The sequence below is a fragment of the Heterocephalus glaber genome, unplaced genomic scaffold, assembly GCF_053883595.1.
Source record: "Heterocephalus glaber isolate CG9 unplaced genomic scaffold, H.glaber_assembly_v1.0 deba00001531, whole genome shotgun sequence".
Taxonomy (NCBI): Eukaryota; Metazoa; Chordata; class Mammalia; order Rodentia; family Bathyergidae; genus Heterocephalus; species Heterocephalus glaber.
In genome coordinates this window covers 6,807,066-6,833,548 of record NW_028258329.1, presented here as the reverse complement: position 1 = coordinate 6,833,548, position 26,483 = coordinate 6,807,066, and the positions used below count along the sequence as shown (strand labels likewise).

At 46.0% G+C, this 26,483-nt stretch overlaps 2 protein-coding genes across 18 annotated transcripts in view; one reads left to right on the top strand and one right to left on the bottom strand.

Moving 5' to 3' along the window:
* Nucleotides 1-5,229, top strand: part of Mef2a (myocyte enhancer factor 2A) — a 151,169-nt gene extending 145,940 nt beyond the window's left edge. For all 15 annotated transcript variants that reach the window (XM_004852690.4, XM_004852691.4, XM_004852685.4 and 12 more), the window contains one exon: nucleotides 1,141-5,229. In XM_004852690.4, coding sequence (XP_004852747.1) covers nucleotides 1,141-1,525 — 385 coding nt within the window. In that variant the 3' untranslated portion in view covers nucleotides 1,526-5,229. The remainder of the gene's footprint in view (nucleotides 1-1,140) is intronic.
* A 7,181-nt stretch (nucleotides 5,230-12,410) lies between these two features.
* Nucleotides 12,411-17,687, bottom strand: Lysmd4 (LysM domain containing 4). 3 transcript variants are annotated; one of them, XM_087188296.1, is made up of 3 exons: nucleotides 17,618-17,687; nucleotides 16,401-16,693; nucleotides 12,411-14,574 (listed from the first exon to the last, which is right to left on the bottom strand). In XM_087188296.1, exons 2-3 carry the CDS (start codon nucleotides 16,683-16,685, stop codon nucleotides 14,053-14,055), a joined length of 807 nt encoding a protein of 268 aa, XP_087044422.1. In that variant the 5' UTR covers nucleotides 16,686-16,693; nucleotides 17,618-17,687; the 3' UTR covers nucleotides 12,411-14,052. The 3 variants fall into 3 exon arrangements, with proteins under 3 accessions (XP_087044422.1, XP_087044423.1, XP_012930610.1); XM_087188297.1 differs by having other exon boundaries at nucleotides 17,479-17,627; XM_013075156.3 differs by lacking the exon at nucleotides 17,618-17,687 and adding an exon at nucleotides 16,843-17,407.
* Between the last annotated feature and the right edge of the window lie 8,796 nt (nucleotides 17,688-26,483).

The following is a 26,483-nucleotide window of genomic DNA, read 5'->3' as shown; positions in this document are numbered from 1 at the left end:
TAAGCCGCCCACTCCCTGCCTGCCTCTTGACACCTGCCTCCAGCTCCACTGCTTGCAGAGTGGCAGCTTGAAGGAATTCTGTTTTGGGGATGGTCAGAAGAGGAAGATGAGCTATGCCTTTTACTTACCTTAGCTTCTTATGGGAGGAAAGCAGAGATGGGTACCCCGCGTGTGAATTGGGATCCATAGGGTTCATGTGGTCAGTCCTGCCCCAGTGCACACCCCATATTTCTTTTGCAAAGAGAGCATTCCTGTGGGCAGGGCATGAGATTGTAGGTGAAGAAGACAGACAGACTCCCTGAGCAGGAGGGAAGAACTGGGATGACAGTGACAGTAGGCCATGGATCAAGTAGAGAAGAGGGATCAGCAGAGCAAACCTCTAGCTGACTGCTTCATCTCTGCTCAGTGTAGTAGGAACACCCCAGCCTCCTAGCCAGGAAACCCATTCGCCTGCCTTCTGAAAGGACTCTACATGCATATTGTTATCACTAATCTTAAGAATTATCTTGGGGAAAATTTTGGCTACACAGCTGTTCGGCTCTCAGGCCTGCCCTAAGCACCCTAAATGAAAACACTGAAAATAGATCTGGAAGCTGGACACAGTGTAGCGTGTACTTGTAATCCCAGCTCCTTGGGAGCCTGAGACAAAAAGATTACTTGAGCCCAGGAGTCTGGGCCTAGTGAGAGCCTATATCAAAAAACAAAACAGGAAAGCAAATGGACAGGGCTTGACAGAGTTGTTTTAAGAATAGATGATGATGTGCCTGTCACTGGGCCAGAGCAGAGAAGATAGCGAGGTGGAAGAGGCAGTGAACAGATTCCAGGTTGCCACACCATTCCTGTCTTTCTAGACCATGCAAGCATAGCATCAGACACTGAACTGATTTTTCCAACTTGAGATGCAGAAGTACAGTTGTGGGTAGTTGAAGTAAGGAACACAGGACTTGGCCGTGCTGTTTGTTCCTCTCAGGGAAATGTCATTTCTTTGTGTGCTACACACTGAAGAAGATGTCCAAAACCAGTCTTGAGGAATTCCAACAGGAATTGGCTCTTTCCAGCAGGCAATGGCTGCAGCGTCATCATGTGAATAGTGCAGATGCACCCACAAAACATCTTACCTCTCTCTTTTTTTTTCTTTAGTGCTGGAGGGCAGTTATCTCAGGGTTCGAATTTATCCATTAACACCAACCAGAACATCAACATTAAGTCAGAACCAATTTCACCTCCCCGGGATCGAATGACCCCATCTGGCTTCCAGCAGCAGCAGCAACAGCAGCAGCAGCCACCACTACCACAACCACCCCAGCCCCAGCCCCAGCCCCAGCCCCAGCCCCAACCCCGGCAGGAAATGGGGCGCTCCCCTGTGGACAGTCTAAGCAGCTCTAGTAGCTCCTATGATGGCAGTGACCGCGAGGATCCTCGGGGTGACTTCCATTCACCAGTTGTGCTTGGCCGACCCCCAAACACTGAGGACAGAGAGAGCCCTTCTGTAAAGCGCATGAGGATGGATGCGTGGGTGACCTAAGGTTTTCAACTCATGTTTGTACTTTGTGTTACTGCAGTGAACTGCCCTACATATCTACATTGGCAAATAAGGTCATGAGTTAAATATATTTATATGTACATACATACATATATATCCCTTTACATATATATGTATGTGGTGTGAGTGTGTGTATGTGTGGGTGTGGGTTGCATACACCGAATCAGGCACTTACCTGCAAACTCCTTGTAGGTCTGCAGACGTGTGTCCCATGGCATACAAAGCACCCTGTAGGCACAGACTAGTCTGGCACTTCCTTGGACTACTTGTCTCATAAGATAACCAATTTTTGCAGAGAAATGTGTACCCATATATAATTCTCCCATACTAGCTTGCAGAAACCTAGAAGGCCCCTACTTGTTTTATTTAACTGTGCGGTGACTGTAGTGACTTCAGAAAAATGCTTTGTAGAACAGAGCAGTAGAAAAGCAGGAATCAAGAAAGCAATACTGTACATAAAATGTCATTTTTATTAATACCCAACCTGGCATGGGTCTCTTGCAGAGGGGTGCATGGGAAAGGGCTGTTGCTATTAAAAAACAAACAAAAACAAAACAAGCCCCACACATAACTGTTTTGCACGTGCAAAAATTTATTGGGTCAAAGAGGTGATCTTTAGCTAATAAAAAAAGAGAGAATAGAAAACACGCATGAGATAGTCACAAAATACTAGCCTAGAAATATAGAGCATTAACAAAATAAAATTAATGTATTAAGTTATAATTGGAATATGTCAGAAGTTTCTTTTTACATTCGTATCTTAAAGAAACTGATTTTAGCTCATGTATATTTTATATAAAAGAAAACACCCTTATGAATTGATGACTATATAGAAAATTATATTCACTACTTTTGAACACATTCTGCTATGAATTATTTATATAAGCCAAAGCTGTATGTTGTAACTTTTTTTTTTTAAGAGAATAGCTTTATCTTGTTTTAACTTTTTAGTTTTATTTTAAGAGGGGAAAAAAACAAACAGAAATATCTTGCAAGCAGAACCTTGGAAAAAAAAAGCCATGAACACTTATTATTCTATATGTAAATTAAAAGTTGAGCCAAACTCTTTGTGTATATAGCATCTTAAATATATTATCACCTTTGATGTAAGTACCTATGTATTGTATGGTCACCAGATTAAAAAGTATATTTTTGTGGATTGCCGCCAATTTGGGGGGAAAAGGCGAAGTCCTTATTAAGTAGAGTATTCACTGTTTAATATTTACTATTTTGTTAAATATACTGTACTTTGGATTTTAATTATTAGCCCAGTTTTTTCAGAGGATTGTATAAAGGGGTTTCTCCCCTCACTGGTGGTGAATGTGTGACGTTACATTGTAATCTTTGTGCTGTATGGGGTGAGCATCATATATTTTATATGTGTACATAAATAGCAGAGTGGCAAAAAATGGTGTTAAGTTCATCCTGCATAAATATAAAATGTGTTGTAACAGATTTTACAAGGCATTATTTAAAACTTGCCTTTTGTGAGGAAAAAATATAGTAGAAAAATATGACCTAATTTAATTAATATTAGAGAAAATGGCAAAATGGTAGATGAGCACAAAGGTTTTATAAGTGGTAAATGATTAGGGAATAATATTCATGAGGCAAGGGACCCTTTTCCTTATCCCTCTAAAAGTAGAATATTATAGCTGGTTACAAAATGTACTACATGGTGGATGTTCCGTGCAATCAAAATGACACTCTGGTGTGGGGAGAGACTCTCGTGGAGCAGGTCCTTGGTGTGGCACTTGCCACCATGATTAAAATGAGTGCCACCCCTCCCTCAGTTTGGATTTTCAGCAAGGCCTTACTCTTACAGCAGGACAACTCATTGGCAAGTTTGTCTGTTTACTGGGCTTATGCCATGAACAAAATTCAAAGTCCTGTATATCTTTTATTGTAGATTTTTAAATACTCCTTTTCGTGAGAAACTCAAAAGAAGGGTTTAAAAATTGCTGCTATTTTATATTTTAAAATTAATATTGAGCAGCTACCTACAGTTTTTACTTAAATTTTGTTTTTTCCCCCTAAATTACATTCTTTTTGACATTTTCCTCATCTGCTGTTTGTGACAAATCATCAGCCAGATTTCCTGACTGACACATAGGTATTAGGTACAGATAAGCCTGTGGCACACACAGGCTACAGAATTCAAATTGGTGTTTTAATGGCTAGTGAGTTTTGGTAGAAGCCAGAAAGGGGGGCGGGGGTGATGTAAAGCTGTCTCCTCTCTTCAGCATAAACATTTGGCTCTTATTCAAAAAGGATTGGTTTTTCTTTTAAAATATACTTCATTTACTGGCCTGCTTACAGGTACATTTCTTCATAAGGTCACACCTAGTCAAAACAAAGACAGTCTCCCAACACTGAATTTCTGAGATAATCCTTACCACTTTGTAAACCATTTATAGTTTTGAAAGTGTTAAGTGAGCCTTTAGTTATTATTTATGCATGTTCATGAACTTCTGCTGTATATTGGAATAGGAGTTAACACATTCACATTTACTGTCTATTTTCTTGTGTGCCTTATGAGATGGCTTTTCTGACTGTATCTCAATAGTCTTTCTTTCTATGCAGGTTTATAATCAGTACTACTGTTTTCTAAAACAATATTACACAAGGCTCGGAGTTTGTATTTAAATTACACTGACCAAGGAACAATGTATTCCATTTTCAGGAGCTGAATATTTGACTGTTAACCTTCCATACGCCTAGTGTGATTTGGAGCATATGCACTCAACAGACATCCCTCAGCCCCTCATGTGCAAACACATCCACATCCACATCTCTTGGCAGAAACCAGCTTAGAATGGGGAAGACACTAATGGTGTTGCTTTAAAACCAAGTTTTCTTACCCTTTTAGACTTACATGTTTTGCAGGAAAATTTTATCCCTTCAGATGAAGTATTTTGTTATTAAAAAACAAAAACAAAAAAAGCTTACATTGCACTGGATATAGGAAGTTCCCAACAGCTGCACTTCCTTCAGTACGCTAACTGGTACTGCACTAAGAGTGAAAGTCACCATTGTGTGTACACAGATGGTCCCAATCAAAACTCCATCTTTTGAGCCCTAATTATGTCCATTGTGTTATAGACTAAATCAGGGGTTTGTTCTAAAAGAACAATTCATGTTTTACCATTTCCTTTTAACTGTAAGAACAACTTACATTATACATTAACATAATTTCTGTATTAACCATCATGCGCACAAGAAATACATAGTAAATAAGGAACCTGAAAACTCCTGGCATTGGATCATAAAAAGCTAGATGATTAGAATGTGAAAATGATTTTACAAATGTAAAACTTTTATTTCTCTGTAGAAACTTCCTTCACTTTGCTGTGCAAGAAGACACTGCTTTGCTATATTTAAAATGGCTTTTTTTTAAAAGAGATTTATGTATTTGGTAAATGTTTGTAGTCAACAGTTCACACAAGAAGCTGTACACGGTTTGATCATGTAAACCGTTTGGCGGCACAAGCTGGACTTTGTTGCCATCGTTGAGATGAACCTTTTAAGAAAAATAAGTTGATCTCAATTTTTCCCTGAATGTGTTGTTTTTTCTTCATTATATAATAAATATTATCGTGAACTTTCTATCAAATGGTTAAGACAATGCTAGAGGTTGTTGTAAACTGTCTCCTGCACTCACTCCAGTAAAGATGGACTGGCTCTTACTGTGCTTCCAGACTCTGTCATGTTTGCCTGGGGGAACAAGAAGGCTCTGGCTTGGCCACCAGCCAGCCTCCTACCCCAGAAGCTCTGTCTTTCTGCTGCTTTCACGGGGCCTTTTTGCACCTGCAGGTCCTCTTGTGTTTAGACATAGCCCGGAAAACATCCAGGGGCCCTACCAGTCTCACCCTGTAGCATCTAGGCAGCCCTGGAGCCTTTAGGAGCCAGCCTGCCCCCGGCATGGGTTAGCGTGGCTGCTCTGCACTCATTAAGGTGGCTCTGTCGGATCCACTTAGGCTGCAATAACTATTCAGAAAATACCCCCAAAGTATGCTAAGGGAAAAGGATATTGTTAGTACTATCACTAGCTTCCATTTATGTTTAAAGTTTAAGGCACGAAAAGATTTGTTTTGTCCAAAATGTATGTATAATGCTAAAGTAGAAGCAGAAGACATTTACTTTGGAGTTTGACTTTCAGAAGCAGTAGTTGTATATTCTAGTATGCTGGTAGGTACTTCTCCTGTGATCATCTTTCTTGGTCATAATTCAGCTAGAAAATGAAAAATATTATCTAATCTTGCAGTGGGAAATGTTCCCTTCCTCCCATTTGTCTTCTCAGCCAGCTCCTAGCTCAGCAAATTCTTGGTGTCAGATTGTTAAAAAGCTAAATTTTTGTGGTGGTTTTACATGGCTGGCTACAGTGGATCTCTTATTAGCAGGTTTTGAAAGCTGGCTGAGTCCTGTGGCTAAAAATACTCTAATCACAGCTGCAGCTACTTAAAATCAATTCACTTCAAGTTCCTAGTCAGCTCCCATGGGTGCCTTGCTCTAGGCTTTATCTTGTTTTTAAGCTGATTGTGTGTCTACTGGCACCAGCCATGAAAATGATTTCCAGTTGGAGCCCTGTGCCAGCTGAAGGGCTGCAGCCCGCTCCCGACCACCTGCCCAGTAGTTCACAAGGAGCAACTTAGTTGTGGATTTGTCTGATGTTTCTCACAATTGGAATGAAGTTGTGCGTTTCAGCACAAGTATCACAGAAATGATACACTCTCAGTGCATCATAGAGTTGTGGGATCGATACGTCTCATTACAAGTGATCATGACCATCATGGGGGTAAATGGTGCCTATCAGATTTCTCCACTGCAAAGTTCTGTAATTTGCAAGTATCTTGGAGATTTCTGGGAGACTACGCAGGTTCCTCCTCAGACTTTGACTCACAGATTTGACATCTTGTCTGCAAACACTGTTACTGTAGCAGTTTGTTTTCTTCTACATCGATAATTGGGATTCTGCTTGAGAAACAGGTATCCTTCTGAATTTAGGGGATTATATTTTTATGGGCTCACGGATATTTTACTCTACAGATTATAATGCAGGTTATTAGGCACTCTGTCAGGTAGACTCATGTTCTTTGGATCTCCCACTTCATCCCCCTTTGCTGGGCTGGGTCCTTACTTTGTGACACCAGAACATTTCCACACTCATCTTGTATTTTGCCTCTCCCGGTGCTGGGTCGACCAATTCTGTGACTCCTGGTTCATTTTATTGGTGAATGGTGTTTTGAAGTCAAGATCTGGGGACTGGATGTATTCATTACTGCTAGAGTGTCACTGAAAGTGGGCAGAGACATATCCATGTTCTGCAAGTTTGTCTTCAGACTCCAGTTCAAGTTTGTCTTGCCTTTCCTTGGTTGTAGTTCTCTTATGGTAAGAAACTCAGCAGTCATTAACTATCTTTTCACTTGTTCAGTTCTAGTATATGCAGTTTCAGAATTGTCAACCCATACCTCTCTAATTACTGAACAGAGCATTTATTTATGTAGTTTGTTTGCCTTTGGCCTTAAATTACCTGGTCAGGATAATGTTTTTCCAGTTACTTTTAGTCCCAGTCCCCTTCTGTGGTTGTTACTCATTGGTAAGACAGCTAGGAACCCCTGTTGGTGTGTTTATTCTATTTTAGGTACCCTTGCCCCATCGTAGTTGGTTGTAATCACGTATTTGGGGGTATAGAATGGTAGCTGATGCATTACTGTATTTCTAAGAAAGCTATTCAGAGAGTGTTGGAGATACGTGCTCGGAACCCTATTCTCAATCCCCCACTTCCCCAACCTCATATTGATAGACTTTAATTGTTGGTGTAATCCTTTGTTTCTCTTCTGCAAGAATCAGCAGCTTTGCTTTTTCTCACTTAACAGTGTGTCTGGAAATCATTCCACAGAGACGATTCTTAGAAATCTTCATTTCTGTTTACACTTGCATCGTACTCCATGGTGTAGATGTACCAAACTTCAGTAAATCCTGAAAAAGCATTCAGATTGCATCATGTTTGAATTATCAGTGAATAACGTTACGCATATGTATTCTTGTACTGTTACAGGCTTGTCTTCAGAGTAGGTGCCTAGAGGTGAGATTGCTGAGTGACTTCCTGTGTAGTTCTGTGAGGTGTTACAAATTTGCCTCCAGAGTTGTACCAGTTGGCACTTCCTCTAGCGATGCACAGAATGCCTGTGTCCCCACAACCTCTCCAACTGACTGTTCTGGTATGCTGCATTTTTACCAGGCTGGTATGTGAGATACATGAGAAATCGTATCTCAGTGTTGACTTGCCTTTTTTACAAATGATTTTGAACATTTTTCTTATTTTGGGGGAGGGATCTGCTCATCTTATTCCCATTTATTTGAGTTTTGGTCTTTGTCCCTCAAGTTTTAAGAGTTTTTTTTAAAAATCTGGGATATTAGCCCTTTTTTATAGGGATTATGAATATTTTCCCCCAGTTTGTCAGTTGTCTTTTGACTTTTTTTTTTTTTTCGGTGAGTGGTATTTCTGTCTTGCAAAAATTTTATTTTCATGTAGTCATACTTTTCAATCTTACTGTTCGTGGATTTTGAGTTACCTTTAGAAATTTTCTTCCTACACCAAGGCTACAGAAAAATTCACCCATGTTCTCTTATATGGGTTTTTTGGTTTGGGTTTGGTTGATTTGTTTGTTTTTTGAGACAGAGGCTCACTGTACCCCAGGTTGGCCAGAACTTGCAGTCCTCCTGCTTCAGCCTCCTGCTGGGATTACAGGCCTGTGCCACCAGACTCTTAGACCTGTTTCAGAATTTAGTATTACCTATGGATCTAATTTTGTTTTTTTACAAATGGCTAGTTGTCCCCCTTTATTAAGTACCATTTATGTAAAAGCCTATCTTTACCCCATCAATTTAGGTACTGCTTGTATCATGACTAAGTTAACATATGAATTTTGGCCTGATGCTGAAATTTCTGTTTTTATTCCACTGTGAGTACAAATTTTAGATGGCTGTCAACTGCCCAGAAATGGAGCTACTGTTCCCTGTTGTGTTGGAGCCCTCTCTCTAGGACATTGCTGTTGTCACTCAGCTCTATTCAGAACTCCATGACTATTTCCTCTTCATAACTGGTCATTTCCTCACCCACTGAGAAAACAGTTTCAGTTAAAGGAATTTGTCTAATCTTCTCACGGGAAGTTCCCAGTCTGTCTGCATCTGCGCACACACGCTGTGCCTTCCACTCAGGGCTGTGATGTACTGTCTGCGCCATGCTAAGGTCAGGCCTTCCATGTTCTGTGCTGAATCCCGGCATCTCTGTCCTTCTCCAGGTCATCTTCCCTTCTGCAATTGTCCCTTTCTGCCAACATCACTTTCTCCCGTCTTTTTCCCATCAGCAAAAAACTTGCCTGTCACCCACTTCAAAACATAGCAGAACAGAGCAAACTGCAGCGACTAACCACTGTTCTACCTACAGTACCAGGGCTCATATAAGGATCATTGTGTCCCTTCCTGGATGCTGTTCATACTTGATTATTTTCCATAAATGATACAACCTGAAAAGACAGGAAATCGCAGGGCTGTCAAGAATGAGAAGTGTGGAGAACCTTAGTGGAGAACCTTATTGGAGAAGGGGAAGGCGGGCCCAGAAGATCTGCAGATGATGCAGCAAGGAAGTGCAGCAGGAGCTGTTCTCCCAGCAGGCGCGGCTCAGGAGCAAGAGGGGTTAGGGAGGAGGGCGGAGCACGGAGAACCACTGCTCCTGGACTGCTGGGACTGCTGGGACGTGGGCTGCCGGCCTTGCCACCTGCTCAGCTGAGCCCTGCCCCATGCAAATGGAGTTTCGGGCAAGTGCTGTGGGAACAGTGTGGGGCCAGGTTCTGGAGATCTGGCATTTGATGGGCGGTGGGAAGCTACTGGAGTCCAAGCAGTAGAAAGCTGAGCCCTGAAGTTAAGAACAGTAATCTCAGCTTCAGAGAGGTGTGGGTGGGGGAGGGAAGACCTTATGAAGTGATTGTCTGGGTTTGTATCCCTGATTTTTTTGGGGGGGTGGTACTTAACTATACTAGCAATTGAACCAAGGACCTTCACACTGAGCACATCCCTAGTCCTTTTTGTTTTGTTTTTTGGCTTATTTTTTTTTTTAAGCAAAACTTTTTATTGGTACATTTTAAATACACATGACAGCATTCATCATAGGGAATTTGAACCTGTACATGATGTATCTTGCTTTTTTTTTAAACCCCCTTTGGCCCCTCTTCCCTCCTTTATTTACAAAAGCTTTGTTTCCATCTTTCCCTTTCTGTTCTTTTTTCTCTTTTCCCTTCTTTCCTTTCCCCTCCCCCCTCCCTTGTTCCCCTTCTCATTTGAACATTTTTTTCCCATTTCCAAATGTCTATTATACATTTTGGTCCTTATTTCCACTTTTGGTTTCTTATACCAGAGAATGCGGTATTTCAATACATGTGTCCAATTTATCTCACTTAAGAGTATGGTCTCAAGGTGCATCCATTTAGCTAGAAATGTCTCAAGCTTATTTTTTATGGCATAGTACTGTATTGTATAAAAAGAAACCATATCTTTATCCATTCATCAGTTGATGGGAATTCGAGCTGTTTCCAAGCTTTGGCTATTACAAACTGCCACTGTAAACATGGGTGCGCACATATCACCGTGGTATGTTTTTAATTTTTTCGGGAAGGAGCCAAGAAGGGGAATAGGTTGGTCCAATGGAACCACTAGTTTTAGTTTTTTGAGGAATCTCTACACTGATTTCCACAGTGGTTGCACCAGTCTACACTCCCACCAGCAGTGGAGCAGGGTTCCTTTTCCCTACAGCCCTGCCAGCGTTTGTTATTGGTTGATTTCTTGATAACAGCTATTCTTTCTGGAGTGAGATGGAATCTCAGCATTTTAATTTGCATTTCTTGAATGACTGGTGATGATGAACATTTTTTCATATAGTTATTTGCAGTTTGTACTTTATCTAGGAAGTGTCTGTTTGTTTCAGATGCCCACTTTAGGATTGGGTCTTTAAATTTGGGGGGTCTGATCGTTTGAGTTCTTTAGAGATTCTAGATAGTAGTCCTTTGTGTGAGGAAAGCGGGCAAATTTTTCCCCATGCTGTGGGTTGTCTGTTCACTCTGTTGGTGGTTTCTTTTGCTATAGAAAAGCTTTTGAATAAGATGAGATCCTAGCTGTTGATTCTTTGTGATCTTTCCTGTTTTTTTTTGTTTTTGAGACAGGATCTAAATTGCCAGGGCTGGGCTCGAACTTGTGCTCCTCCTGCTGCAGCCTCCCAGAGTGCTAGGACAACAGGTGTGCAGCACCACACTCAGCTCCCGTGGGAATTTGTACAGGTGCCTGAGTGAAGACAGGGGGATCCGGCACCAATGAAAGGAGCTTTACTACTTATCGTGCCTCGCCTCTTGACTTCGTAATTGTTTGGGGCTCATTGGACCTTTCTCATGCCTTCCCTTTCTTGTTCATACAGCCTCAGACATACGGAGCTGAGTTGCAAAGGCCGTTTTAACATCCGTGCCTGCTGATTCTGTCATTTGTGTCCTGCAAGGTCTGTTTTGTGACACACCACCACCACCACCCCATTGCGGGTTGTGGTTGGTTTGTTTTGTATTACGTGCCTGGTCATCTTTGGTTGGATACTAGACAGTGAATTTTGTGATCTTGGATGCTAGATTTTGATGTCTCCCTTTGAGTATTTTGTGCTTTACTCTTGGAATCACATTGATCCTTTTTAAGCTCATAAAATACCACAGGTACAAATTGAGACCATCAACTCTGAAGATCTCCCTCCTCCAGCTAAACCTCCAGAACTGACGTCATTGTTCAATTCAGTGAGCATAAACTCTCTACTTACTGCTCAGATCTTCAGTAGCTTCTCCACCGTCAATCCCAGACCACTCAAATGTGATTCGACAGTCCTTGGCATTCAGGCAGTGGGTTTGGGTTTTCTTAGCCTTACACTGTGCCGTCAGTGCCCCAGGTGGGCGGGGAGAAACTGTCTTAATTCCTCTCCGCTGCCCCCTCCTGAAGAAGCCCAGCCCCGCAGCTCCACGCAGCCAGAGGCCTGAGCGGCCCCCACGGTCCAGTCTGGCTGGGCTCCTTGCCTCCCCCAGGCAGGCAGGAGTCAGGCAGGTGACAGGCAGGCAGGCCCCGCCCCGTCGGCCAGGGACAGACCTTCGGCGGCCGCGCCTATGGGCTGCTCCTCAGATTTTCCCCCAGAAGTGGGGAGAATAAGCGCCCACCCCGAAGGGGTGTGAGGACCGGACCGTGAGTTCCCGGGTAAGCTCTCACAGCGCCAAGGGTCACATTACTACTGGTTTTGCCCCTAGGGCTGCAGCCAGTCTTTCCGCATGAGAGAGCTTCAGGACTCGGCCTGCCTTACTGCTGAGCTCACCCCCAAGTGGCTCTGCCCTCAATTCGTGGCCTGTACAGCCCCCTCTCCCCTGCCTCCTGCAGTCCAGAAACCGATACAAACACCCACGGCCTTGTCCCCCGGAACTTACCAGGAGCAGTTTTCCATACTGTTTCTACCAAAAAGATGAATCATTTCTTGAAAACATTACCCGATGACATCAAAAATGTAAATCATGTAGAAAATGAACTTCATATTTCTCACATGTACCTAATAAAAAGTTACAAAGCTTGCTAGGCAGGCTAGCCTCCCGGAGTGTGATTGTCCCTCACCTGCCCATGTAACCTGGGTACAGCACAAGCCCTGGCTGCAGGGTCCAGGCAGAGCCGGAAGCAGGCCTTACCCTGGACACACACTTCCGCCTTCTCCGCCACTCTGCCTCGCCTTTCCATTGTGTTACCACCCAGTGTTAAAAAGCAGGAATCATTTTTCCTTCACAGAAGAAATTATTTTATTCCATTTGAGAAAAGTAAAGGATACAGATATATATTCTTTGCCTGGCAAAAGTGATTTTCCCACACAACTCTGAGACCCGCCTGGTGAAGTTAAAGGCCACAAATGTTGGAGAAGTCTGGGGCCCCCGGCAACAGTGAGCACAGACCTTTAGCTGGAAAAGCATTTACATGATCAAAATGTTTCCTGTACCGTGGTTCACACCTTCATTGTATCCTGAAAATCATCCTGGTCTCTAAGAAAACATGTAATTGTGAAGATAATTTAAATTTGCTAAATTGAGCCCTAGGCCAGTTGTTTTTCACACAAACTGAGCGGAGAAATTGGAAACCTATCTCAAGTACTCTTCTGTCACCCCCCCTTCCGGTGAGATCTTTTACATTTATCTCTGGGCCTTCGGCGCCAACGCCATACCAGCTCAAGTGCAGCATTTCTGTGGCATTTTCCAGACCTTGCAGGTGGAGCCCCGAGCCCCCAGCCCCTTCCCTGCCTCTCCCCGCCACACGTGGCAGGCTGGTGTCTTGCCAGAGGAGGGGACTGGCAAACCAGAGGCCCCATCTCCCCATGGTCAGCCACAGCCCCTTTGCTGTGATTTGGGTGTCCCCAAAGGCCCACGACTTAAAGGCGTGGTCCTCAGCTTGGTGTCATTTCAAAGTGGGGCCTAGTGAGAGGAAGTTAGGTTTGAAGATGCTGGACGGACCCCAGGCCTTCCTCTCTCCCTCCTTTCCCAGCCACAAGAGATGACGTCCGCTGCCTGCCATAATGTGCTGCTTGGACACAGGTCAGAAAACAACAGGCCAAACTGACTGGGGCCTCTGAAGCCATGAGCTAAAATAAACTTTCTCCTCCTAAGTTGTCTCATTGTATTCAGTTATAATTACGGAAAGCAGACAAATACTCTTGCCCCTCCATGGAGTCTGGTTTTAACATTACAAGCTACACCATAGTCAGAGGGTTCCCCTAGGGTAGCAAAGGCGAACCTTTCAGAAGATTCTCAAAGAGACACTGCTTCAGTAATGCTAACCAATGGGCCAAAGAGGAAGTAAGGCTCCTTATAATTTGTCACTCTCTAAATCAGGGTGACATACAATACTACTCCGTAGCACTTTTACTGAGGAGACAAAGAACACTTCTCAGAGCCAGTCCAGGCCCCTCCATAGCAAGTGGGGACACTGTAACAGGCAGGCGACCCAACCCAACCTGACCCAAGGGACACCACACTGCCGCTCCTTGGCCAAGGCCATTCCTCTCCCTCTGCACAACCAGGTAGGGGCCCAAGCAGGGCTACTGGGAAGGCTCAGCCGGCCAGTCCGCTGCGTGTCTTCAAGAAGCGGCACTGACCACAGGTGCTTGTCCCTCGCTGCACCGCCTGGACAGAGAAGGCTGAAGGCAGTGGTGGTTTGGATCCCACAGCCTTGGAGTGAGTGAGCGCTCCTCAGTTAATACAATCAAGAGCAGGATGACTTGCAGGCACAAACGTCCAAGCATGCCAGGAAACAAAATGCAGCACGCCCACCCCAGGCTACAGCCAGGAACAGCTGGTGGACGTCTGCTAAATGCCAGCCACCGAAACAGCAGCCTAGTTCCCTGTCGGGGTGGCCTGGCTGAAATGGCTGGCTGCAGGGGTGAAAGCAGCCACTGGAATCGCTCACCTGGGGGCTTGCCCTGGAGTCACACTCAATGCTATCGAGCCGTTGGGGACAGCAGTTGTGTTCAAGCTAACGGGGGTCTCCCCGGTAGCTTGTATTTTAAAATAGACCAAATAAAACACGGGCAGCACAATCCCGATGAGGAGCATGATGAAGACAGCATTCCACCACCGGATCCCACAGTCGGCACCGTCTGTGGGCATCTGTGGAGGGGCTGCGAGCAGCGGCTGATCCGGGGTGTCTACACAGCAGCTCTCACTGAGGAAGATTTCCGACTGCACTGCACGCTCGATGTTCTGGTCAATCCCCTTAAAGAAATCTGTCAGCTGGCTGGTCTGGGTGTCCACACCGGGAGGTTCTGCCAAGGTCACTCTGGTCTCTGAGGATGGTTCTGGGAGGGGTTTCAGTTCTGTGTGGCTTTCTGTGAGGAGCCCGTGGTTTTTCACGGGAATTTTAATAGATTTCAAAGCATATAAGTCTTGTTCTCTGATGAAGTTGTTGACTTTCTTAATATCTGCAACCTAGGGAAGCCATGGAGACACAGGTAATAAAACAAGTGAAGCTTCTTAAAACTATGTACAGCAATACCGAACACACACACTGAGTTCACCTAGGCTGAGGGACCTTGTGCTTTTGTTTGGCTTTTACTTGGCCCGAATGGACAGCTTAGTGATCAAATGTGCCGATAGATTTACAAGTCTGGACAATTTTAGGTCAGTCTGGGAAACTGTTTCAAGTGTGACTGCAACAAAATGCTTTTAGGTGAAACCCAATCGGGACTGGAAGGAACTCAGTAGCCCTGTTTCTTTTAACTTAGAGGCAACAGTGCCCCCATCTGCCTGACTTCCTTCTCACACCAGAACCCAACTAAATCCCTGCCAGAGGAAACCCCAAAGCCTCCCCCAGTTCTAAGGACATCAGAATCCAGTCCACCAGAATACCCTTTAGCAGATGTGTCCTCATCTGGCACGATGTTTTCTTTCCTGAAAACGCTACAGGGTGTATAAACTTTGACCTAAGGTTAATTCACCTTGAAGAAATGACAACATTTCTTATCATTAGACTCATCCATCAAGTCGGAGGTTATGGACAGATTTTTAATGGTAACCTTAGGCATAAAGAACTCTGTAACAGAGTTTATCTTGTAAGACAAAATTCATGACAAACTCCTGTCTTAAACCTTAAGGTTTTCGAAGGGGGTTGAAGACCACTTAAACTAGACTCTAAATACAGCCCACAGACCTTTAGACCGAGCTTCATTCATGTCAATCATGCCTGCTATTATAATTATTTAGCAGCTGCTTTCATCATTTCATTAATTGAGTAGGGACATTTTGCATTGTTTTCTGAAACTAACAAACACGAGATCCTTGAGATGTTTGGCCTTTGACTCAAACTAAAAACAAATGTATTTGCCTCAAGTAGGAAAACTGATTAGGTGCTGGAGGCACTATAAATCCTTGGTAGGTTTATTAAGACATCACCATTCCAGTAGGCCTATCCATATATATATATAGGGTTTGTTTTTCAGTCCATCTTCTGTAAACCATAGGTTATACCTACAGAAGCTGATTGTAAGAGTCAATCATAAAAATCAGTACCATTTAAGGGTGCTGTGTGTCCCTAGAAACTGGCCTGGACTTGCTTGGGAAAGACCCAAATACCCCACACAATCTTTTTTAGCATTTGGACCTTGTTAGATAAGTGACAAATGCTTTCTAAAGTTTTTTAAATACGACGTAGCTTATGTATAGAAATTTATTGCACAGTGTTACCAAAATGAAACAATTTCACTCTAGGAGAAAATGAGGCAATTCTATAAATACTTTCCTACTTACTTTGCCATTGTTAATCACTCTGAATGCTAAAAACATAATTAAAGAGAAAAACAGGGTTATAAAGATACACAGCACAGAGACTAGATCATGCAGTTCTAAAAGACAGAGGTAATTTTTTACTAAATAAGCACAGCTCAAAAAGTCAGAAAAATTAAAAGTAGCAAGAAAAGCAAGCACGCCAAAGAAATCTTGGATAAAATCTGCCTGGCATCTCCAACCCTCTTAAATAAAACGTGCTCAAAAGGAAAAAAAAAAAAAGGCCTCAGAATTCCAATGTTTTTCGCTCTGCAGAGGGAAATGCACCACTATGAGAGCTTCCTGACTAATCTCTCTCTCCCGGAGTTCAGAACTAAAGGACCTCCGCCTGCCTTCCAACTCTGGCTAAACAGAGGTGCCTGCTGCTGCAGCAACAGGGTCATCTATGGAGTCAGGAAGGGCAACAAGCCCTAGCCTCCATGAGCTCTTCAGTGTTGCTACACGCAGGGGACAGAGCACCCGGGGCGCCTTACTTTGCAGCCATACTGCAGAGCCAACTTGTTGAGGTTGTCTTCCTGGGCCAGCTCTCGCTGCAGCAGCACCACATCTCCTGCCCTGGGCCGGTGAGCCTGGTGGGCACCGTTCTGGAGCTCTCTGCCCCGGGGGCGTAGCACCACACGCTGCTGCTGAGTCTCTTCCTCAGAGGAGTCCTCCGAGTCCCCACTGCCATTTTTGAACATGTAAACGTGACTGCTCCGAGTCCTACAGACAACCGCTGGGCCCTGGAAGGTCTTGGTTAACACCTCCTTCTGCCTCATCTTCTTCACTGCAAACCAAACCCCAGTGTTAATCCCCAAACAAGACGTATGCCTCAGCAATTATTCCTTTCCCCAATTACTGCAAATACCATCTGTACAAAACAAGAACGCCCTTATGCTGAGTTGGAAGGAGCAAAAACTTTTAAAAATTGCATACGTTTAGCAGAAAACAAAAGATCCCTCTCGGTTCTTCCCTTATCCTTCATCCATAGGTTGGGATCCTCGCAATGAGAGGTAAGGACTGTTCTGCTTCCTTACATGAATAAAATTCAGAAGCTCTGTACACAAAACTTATACGCTATTTTATGCATTCCATGGTCTGTTCACTAGGCAGTTGATACTAAGGACACATGCTTAGAACCGAAACTATCATGCTCTTATTTTGATACTGGTTGATGTCTTTCGTACTCGAGGCAAGGTAGGGAGAAAAAGTGCCTGGTGACCTGAGAAATTCGCCCCTTTTTCAGAGGTCACTGTGCATTCATTACAGCCCCGTGTCTATTTACACCTATTGCCAAAGCCACAAGGCATCCCTTCCCCTCTCCAAAAAGAGAAGATTCTAGCAATGAAATTTGAGACTCGAGGATTAGCAATATCAAAGAGCTGGCAAGGAGCCCGATAGAGCCGCAGGGGCGCGGTCCTAGGGGTGCCCCGCGGAGGCCGCCGGCGCAGCGGCTGCGAGCGCCCCCACCCACCGACCCCGAGATCTCGGTCCCCGCCAGGCCTCCTTCCGCGACTTCGCAACAGGACTGTCCCGGGCCCGGCCCCCGCCCCTGACCTCCAACCCCGCAACCTGGGACCAGCCCCGGGCAATGTCGGCCACCGCCCCTCCGCTGCCGGAGGTCACCGAGGAGACTAGGCCAGCCCTCGGTGTGACGCTAGCCCGCAGCCCCCAAGGCAGGACCACGGCCCCCTCCTCCGGGCCGCGCTACCTCGAATCCCAGGCTCCCAGGCTCCCAACCTCCGCCGTGATCCGCCGCCGCCGCCGCCGCGCCTGTTGATTGGCTGTGAAAATCAGGCCTTCCGGGGGCGGGGCCGGAGAGACAGCCAATGAAATCACTGGTGAGAGGGCTGATTGGTCAGCAGGGGACCTGCAGGGTCTGGGGGCGGGGAGAGGGAGGAGCTGGAGGGGAGGGGCTTCAGCTCCTGGACCGACCCCTAGCCCCAGTTGCCCGCCCTGAGGCCGCCCTTGGCGGTTTCTCAGCGTGTCTCAGAGGTGCAGCGCTGGACTCCTTCCAGGCAAAGGGCTGGCTTTGTGCTGAGCCTCAGCTTCTCAGTCGAAGAGGCGTGTGACCGGCCTGCGTGTGACAATCTGTAGGCAGGGAGCGGAGCCCTAGGAGTGGCTGTCACCTCCTGAGATCTCCCCTCTGGCGTGGGGTCTTTCTGCGTGGGCGATCCCGGGATCATAGAGGCTGCCCTGCCCCCGAGAATAAAAAGAAAAGTCCAGAAATGTAACACATTGGCAAACACCGACATATATAGTTATCAGATGTCGGGTAGCGGAGGGTCTCCTAAGCTTAAAAGTGATGGAACTAAAAAAAAAAAAAAGAAAAAGAAAAAGGAAAAAAAGGGGCGGAACTCCCACGTCCCAAGGCATAAATGTGGAAACTTCCCAAAAAAGGAACCCAAAATAAAAAGCAAACAGTAATCTGGGGAGAAATATATGCAAAAAACACAACCAAGGACTAAAGTCCTTAATGGAGAGCCCTCGTCAAAAGAGTAAGAAATCGATCCCTGGTACCGAAAAACAAAAGAGTAAGAAAGACAAGACCTCAGGAGATGGGAAATTCCCCACAGAATACAGATGGTCCGCAGCTGGGGAGGGGCGGAGCGGGGAAAGATTAAACCTCAGTAGCAATCAAGGACAAGGCGAGCATTGAAACAAAATCTCAGAAAGCCAAGTTTTCCCATCCCACTTAGAATAAAAATAAACCAGGCATGGTGGCGCGCACCTGTAATCCCAGCACTTGCTGCTATGGATATAGGAGATGAAATATGAAAATATTGTTATCTCCCAATTACAATTGTTATCTCCCAATTGTTAGATGTCTGATATGGCAAGTTTGTGTTCTTTAAACTCTAAGAATGAGGGCTGGGGATTTAGCTCAGTGGTTCCGCCGCCTGCCTCGAAAGCGCAAGGTCCTGAGTTCCACCCCCGGCACCAAAAAAAAAAAAAAAAAAAAAAAAATCGAAGAATGAATTCTAGGAACAACGGAGGTTAAAAGTAGGAAAATATTTATTGATAGGACATCTCCTGGAAGGAGACCTGAATAGGTAGTCGGGAGCCCCACTCTACAGGGGAGTTTTATAGAGCAAAACTCGTGGGTACAGCGTGGGCCACAGCCATGATCAACCAATAAGATTACAAGTACAGTCGCTTAGGTAATAGTGATCCAAGGAAGCAAGTCATATAGCAAGAGTACATGGAAAGAACAAAGACTTCTCAGGTAGGTTATGGTCTGGGGTCTTGGTCACTCACTGAGGCCACTGGTGCCTAGCTAGACGTTACTAGACCAGGTGTTACCACTTATCTCATCCTGAGGGAAGTATGTAGGCCTGGTCCTCTTGTTGTTATCTTGAGGCCTGGCCTCCAGCTGGCGTGTTTCTGGCCACATTTGTAGTGTCTTTTTACGTTTTGTCCTGAGCTTTGGAGGGCTCAGCCCTGTCTGGCTCCCTACAGTACTTCACCTAACTTAGCTGTCTATAACACTACCACACGGCTGCATGAAGCCGGGGAATGGGATACAGGCCCTTGCCGAGAGGCGTGCTCTCTGCTTTCTACTCCACGAGGTTGCAGCGCTTCTTCTCTCCTGGAGGACGGAGCTACAAGGTGTCAACTTGGAAGCACAAAACCAGCCTTGGCAGACACTGAACCAGCTGGCACCTTGATCCTGGATTCCCCAGCTCCAGAACTGTGAGAAAACAAGTCTATGTTTTGTGTAAATCACCTAGCATCGTGTGTTCTGTTGGAACAGTACAAACCAGGTGAGACAGGGCTCACCAGGGCTGGGGGCTGAAGAGGGAGACTTACTGTTTAATGGGGACAGTTTCAGTGCTGGAGGTGGATGGTGGTGTCGGGTGTACAACGATGTAATGCATCTAACACTGCTGAACTGCGCAGAAACGGTGAAAAACTGCATTTGCTGTGTATTTCACCACAATTGTGTAGAAACACGGAAGAGTTTGCAGTAGTTTTTCTAAAAGGCTCTGCATGTTCTGATTGTGTCCCGTGGGTGAGCAAGGGGCATGTGGAGCACAGGGTGAGGGGAGGGCTGTGGGGACAGCCACTGCGTCAGGGGCTGCCGAGCCCAACAAGGCAGCTGCTCCCCACGAAGGGCCATCAAGCCCCAGAACCCAGCTCCTCATACTGAGACGTGCTGTAACCGCAGGCTGCGAGCCAGAATTTGAAAACTTAATATAAAAGAAAAAATTTATAATACATCACATAATTCATATGTGATTTGCAGGCTAAGCTAGTAATATTTTAGATAGATTGGGTTAAATTAATAAAAATTAATTTCACCTGTTTCTTAACTTGTTGCACTTGGCTACTAGAAAATACAAACTTACATCTTTGCGTCGGGGACTGGCCACACAGGCCCAGAGGCAGGGCCACCTCCCGTTGTCCCAGCACCCTTGCAAGGGGAACTTTTGGAGAACTGAACAGCCTGACTGTTATGAGCTGAACTGCATCCCCCACCGGTGCTGGTGACAAGGCCTGAGGTCCAGGTGTTTGAAGGGTGGCCTCCTGGACACTGTCCCTGGGACCGGCCACCACCTGGGCGTCCCTGAGGGACTCTGGATTTGTATTTAGGAGCTACAACTTTCTCTGAAATTGAAAATTTGAGGGTATTTCATAAGTCACTCCATATTCTCAAGTGTTTTTCTTTTTACAGCTTTACTGAGATCTGGTTCACATGCCATAAAATCCACGATGGAAATTTTCATTCAGATCCACTTTTGAGTACAACTGTATCTTGTGATTAATGGTGGGGACAGAGAGACACTTTGCATCCAGGTGAAGTAGTAACAAAGAGAACCAAGAGAACAGTGCAGACTCCATAGAGCCAGCTGGGTGGGCTCTGGTCCTGTCCTGAGGGTGAGAACTAGACACTCATGAATGACCTTCGGCTGATGTCCCATTTAGGAAAACATTTGGAGGCCTGATTAATGTTTCTAGGCTTCATGTAGAGGTGCTGAGTAGACACAGCTTTTATTTGCTTTGTGTATGAAAGGTTCAGAGGTGTTGGGCAGCCAGGTATGGAATGGGGAAGCTGGGGTGTCCACTGGAATTCAGGGGGAGGAAAAATACGCCCCCTTCACTTTTCCCTCTCCGATGCTTCTCATGAAGGGGAAACTCCCCATCCATGAATGTGTGAATATTTTCAAGTCAGAATTAAGATCCTCACTTCCCAACTTCTTGCCCAGTCTTAAGTTGCAGTGCCCACACTCGGTTACTATGATTCCGTTCGGGCTGCTCTCAGCCTAGATGGTTAAAGCGTTGGTCTCTGGCTTCGTTCTTTGCTGCCCATGTCATCAGAGAACCACACGTGAGCCAGAACAGATTCTACCCCAATGCTGGCCCTGGGAGAGATCCAGACTCTGCACGGGGAGGTCTTGCATCTCGGATTATTGACCCTATGCGAATGGATAGCAAGAATCAGCCTTAGCTGGTTTAAAAAAGAGAGTTAAAAAATTAAAAAATGTTCTGAAAGGGAGAGGGAAAGAGGGAGGAACATGGACATCCCAAAGGAAAGCACAGAAGATGCCAACATTTGGGATTCCCTAAGTAGGGACCAGCCCCATCAGGCTACAGCAGTGGATCTTAGCTGGGGGACGTTCCCCCAGGGGACATTTGGAGCATCCAGGACACAGACCGGAGTGTGGGTGTTTGCTGTGTGTGTCTATGGGTGCTGCTAAACGCTCTACATTGCACAGACTCACACACCCAACAAAGAATTATCCAGCTCAAAACATGCATTGTGCCAAGGCTGAGAAAATTGCCCTGCAGGGAAACTCAGTACGGTCAAGAGTCATCCAGGAGGACTCTTAGTCTTTTACTCTGAAACCTGAGCAGGCAGTGCCAATTAGCAGACATTAGAAGAAGCCTCTGCCATAAATGATAGTGATCAGATCAACCAGAGAAAAATCAGCTGGAGTGATACAGGTCATACAGAGAATTTGAGAGAGAAACCTACATCCATGAAACAAGAACAGAATGTTATGTAAAAAGGGATAGACCAAAACAATAAGAACTCTTAAGTTTTTTGAGATAAGCTCTCACTGTGTAGTTTAGGCTGGACTTGAACTCACTTTGTAGCCCAGGCTGGCCTCAAATTTACAGCGTCTTCCTCCTGCCTCAGCCTCCTGAGTACTTGGATTATAGGCATTGTACCACCACACCCAGCCAAATAAGAATGTTTGAAAGGTAAAACTAGAGCAGAAATTTAAAAACTGAATAGTTTAAATATAAAGTTTAGTTGAACAACTTTAAGAAGTGCAGTGGGACACACACGCATACTGGAAGGATTTTCCTTTCCCGTCCTGCTTTTCTCACTCGGTAACCACACCCGTCAGTCCCTCTGAGTCACGCACTCCACAAAGGCCCGCTTGCAGTGAATGCTGAGACTACCACACAGACTCCTCCCTGGTCATCCCGGCGCCAAGACTGTTCAGCAGACCTGGTCTCTACCTGGGCATTTCCTCCGCCTAGGAGCTGGGTCACCGAAGCCTGCGTGCCCTGCCCGGGGCGCTCTGCTTTGAATGGCAGCTCAGAGCAGGGCACCAAGACTTGGTTAGGGACACTTCTGAGGCTGCGCCAGCTCCAGCTCACCCTGTGGGCGGAGGCCTTTGATGCAAGTCCAGGCCTGCATCCCTCACCTGAAAGCTCTCCCTAGGAAATGTCCTGCCGGAAAGTCCCCACCTGGAGTCTGTGTCCTAGAGCCAGACCTGTCTAAGTGGGCACCAGGACATCTTGGGAAACTGACTTCAAAACGGGGTCTCGGAGCAGGCTGTCCTGCTGCCCTGCCATGAGAGCACAGCCCTGGCAGGAGCTGAGGCTGACGGCCCACGGATGGGTGCAGCATCCTGGCCTGCGGAGGGTGGAGGGATGGGGCTCAGAGGCCTGGGGTCTGCTCCGCAGAGGAACTGAGGGAACAGGTTGTAAGGAAAGAATGCTAGGCATCCGTTGGAAATTTCTATTTGTGACCACAGCACCTGTGGGAACCAAAGTTGGTCCGGAGACTCTCTCTAGGAAATTTTCCCAGGAAAAGACCAGCAGGATAGCAAAAGAGCTTCTCCCACAGGTAGTGAACTTACTGTTTGACTCACCTGAACCTGAGTGGCACAGGGCAGACAGCAGTGGGCACACGAGTGACCCGGTCAGACCCCCAGCTACCAGGACCCGTGGCCACTGACGCTCAGAGCCCAGAGCCGACTCTCTGTCTGGGACTTGCTTTCTGCTGAAGGGGCCAAGTCTCCCCAGCATCCTGGGAAGGCCCCAGCCAATGACTGGCTGTGGAGGATATACCAAGGCTTGGTGCAGGGCATCCGAGCACCCACCCCTGTTCCCCATTGGCTGGTGAGGGCCAGTCCCCAAGGGGTGGCTTGTAAGAGCATTTCTCAAGAATCCTGCACACCGGCCTGTGTGTGCCTGCTCTGTGTCCTCACGAATCAAACCTGACAACACCATCCCAGCTATGCATGAACTGAAATTCATCCATTGCCCCATGAGCGGCATTTACTGTATTTCCTCTTTTTCCAGGGTAAACATTGCTACAGTTAACATCCATGCAAATATAGCCTACATGTGTGGAAATTCTTTTTTTTAAGTGCTGGAGATAGAGCCCAGGGCCTTGCATATGCTTTTGTTTGTTTTGGTTTGTGTTTTGATACAGGGGCTTACTCTGTTCCAGGCTGCCCTGGAACTCATAATCCTCCTGCTTCAGCCTCCCAAGGACTGGGATTATAGGCACCTGGTTTATGGGTTCCTTTAATACTTGGAGTTAGATTCCTAGGAATGGGATTGCTGGAGGAAAGAGTATAGGTAGTTTTAAATTTTAGTATTAATAGATGTTGCCAGATTGCTTTCGGAAAATAAGGATTTCTGTTTCAGCAACAATGTATTAGATAATTGCTTTCTCTGGATCTTTCCCCACAATATGTATTAACACTTATTTTTAATCAGTGTATTGGGTATGAAGTTGTTTAATTTGCATTTTCCTAAATGCTAACAAGTCCGAACACTTTCTTATGTCTGTCCTTTGGATTTGCTTCTCTGTGAATTACTGTTAATTGGATTGGGCATAGCAGCAGATCCAAAAATAACCGAAGTTTAAATTGGATAGAAGTTTATTTCTGTCTTCTGTAAAAGACTTTTGGAGGTAGGCGGTACAGGAGTGATAAGTGATGTAGTGGCTTTATAAGCTTGTCAGTGACCCAGATGTCCTCCAGGGTTCTATTTTGCTCTCCCTAGGGAACAGATGTGGTACTTAGCTCCATGTTCCAAAATGGGTGCTAGAATGCCAAGCATTACATCCTCATTCCAAACAGCAGTAGAGAATCTGGCACAAAGAAGAGCATACTCACTCTCTTTAAGAAGACTTCTTGGGCACAACAACAACATTTCTGTTCTCAGGTATTTGTCAGAAGTAAATCATATGGCTATACTTAGCTGTAATGCAGGCTAGAAAATTTAGTCTTTGACTTAGGTAAATGGCTACCCTGAATAAAATCAGGACTCTCTTGCTGAGAAGAATAAGGACAGATGCAGGGATGTTAATTGGAGTAAACAACTAGAAATCTTTGCTACAATTGCCTTCCTTTTGCCAGTGACTTCCTGTTGGCTATTTGCACTTTCAGGAGTTCAATTCTTACTAGGCCAAACTATATGAAAGTGTTGCTATTTTAGTTTTGGCAACAAAAACAGCTATTTCATACAATGGCAAATCTCTTTTTCCACAGTTGAACATAGATCAAATTTGTTTGTGGTCCCTTTCGCCATTCAGAAGTTTACAGCATCTACCTGTTCACCTGGGTCATCTGTTTGGGCAGAGGTTTTACACAGGTAGAATTTCGTACATTCTAAGATTCGAGGAGCAGCTCTTGTTCTTACATTTAAATCTGTCATTGTTCTTGACTCGGTTTTTGTCCGTAGTACAGAGCGGAGCCCAGCGTGGTGGTCTTCCAGCTGGAGGCAGTTGTGCCAGGACCCTTGTCCTGCTGAACTGAAATCCCCCCTTCCTGCTGAACTGAAAGGCTATCTTTGGGGATCATTAAAGTCCCACTCACCGTAGGATCTATTTGGGGATTTGCTAGGGTCCTGTGAACTTTTGACTTCATGAATGGTTTGAAACTGAAGAGTTCCAGTCCTGCTTCTCCACCCCTTCTCACAGTGCTGGCTTGTGACTGGTGATGTCCTAGACAAGGTGACCCTGGGGGCAAGCTCTCCGCCTTGGCCACCTGCACATCCTGGCTGCGTAAGCTGATTCCAGCCCCTGCCTCCTGTGCACACAGATACGGTCAGTTTGGGTGTAGATGATTCACATTCAGGTGGATTGTGTTCTAGCTGCTCACAGCCCTGGGCTTTCTTCTGGGCTCCTTGGTAGCAGGCAGGGGTCAGGCCTCACCTACCCCATCAACCCAACCTTGCTTCTGATGCTGCTGTGCCCCGGGGCTGTCCTAAGTCCTTGATGTGGAGCTTCTCTTCCACCCTCCTGACAATCCCAGGACACAGGTACTCACCTTGTGGTCTCCAGCTGACAGAGGGCTGAACTGAGCTGTGGGAAGATGGGGTGCTTGCCCAACACCATCCAGACGCAGAGCTGGGTGCAGGGACCTAGGGCTCCAACTGCAGGGCCCAGGCAGTTAAGTTCCATGCAGTGCTGGCCCAGCTCACTGCCACGTGAGGACAGGGAGGGGACAGGCCTGTTGGCCTCTCATGGCCCAAGCAGCCTGCTGTGTGAGCAGAGAGGAGGCAGTGAAGTTACAGGACCCCGCAAGAGACCCGCATCTGGCTCTTTGTGTCTGTTACGTGGGAGACAGTGGGAAAGCGGAACAAAGAGGTGTCCACCCAGGGGCCCCAGCCAGCTTGGCTCGGGGCTGCCCCTGTAGGGTGGGGCCCTGTGGCCTGTGTGGAGGCTGGCCTCCCCTCTCCTGGCCCAGGTGGGCCACACCCCATCCTGACGCTGCTCTCAGCGACCCTCCTGGTTTTGCACATGTCGTAAGCACAGGGACCGACACTGAAGACAGTTTTGTCTGGACTCTTTTCAAGGATGTGTGTGCAGTGAGCGATCCCGGAAGATACATGTACTATTTCGCTCTATACAGCAAGGGCGGGTCTATTTGCTGTTCGGTCTACCAAAGAAAATATCTCTGTCTGGGGCAAAGGTTGAGCAGGCTAGCTGATGAAAGATTAATGATTCCTAAGATCAGGGCACCTTAGCCAGGTCAAAACTGCCACATGCCTGTGATTGTCCACCCTATCTTTTTTTTCTCTTTCTTTCTTTCCGGTACTAGGGATCAAACTCAGTACCTTGCGCTTGCAAGGCAGGTGCTTTGCCACTGACCTAAATCCCCGGGCGACCTGTGATTGTCTTCACTTCACCTCCCGTAGGATTTGGGGATGTAGTGGGTTGAACTGAGTCCTCCAAAAGATATATCCCAACCCTCACCCGCAGTACCTGCTGGGGTGACCTTAGTTGGAAATAGGATCTTTGTAGACATAGACAAGGGTGAGCCTTAAATCAAATGACTGGTGTCACTGAGGACAGACGTGGGGGAAATGCAAGGGAAGACAGT

What these genes read in the sequence shown, in the direction of transcription:
- Lysmd4 (XM_013075156.3), bottom strand. Translation starts at nt 16,891, where the DNA reads ATGAAGGATAAGGGAAGAACCGAGAGGGATCTTTTGTTTTCTGCTAAA. An exon ending in TCTTTTGTTTTCTGCTAAAC is followed by an intron (nt 16,694 to 16,842) that starts GTATGCAATTTT and finishes TTTGGTTTGCAG; the next exon opens with TGAAGAAGATGAGGCAGAAG. An exon ending in CTCTGCAGTATGGCTGCAAA is followed by an intron (nt 14,575 to 16,400) that starts GTAAGGCGCCCC and finishes TGGCTTCCCTAG; the next exon opens with GTTGCAGATATTAAGAAAGT.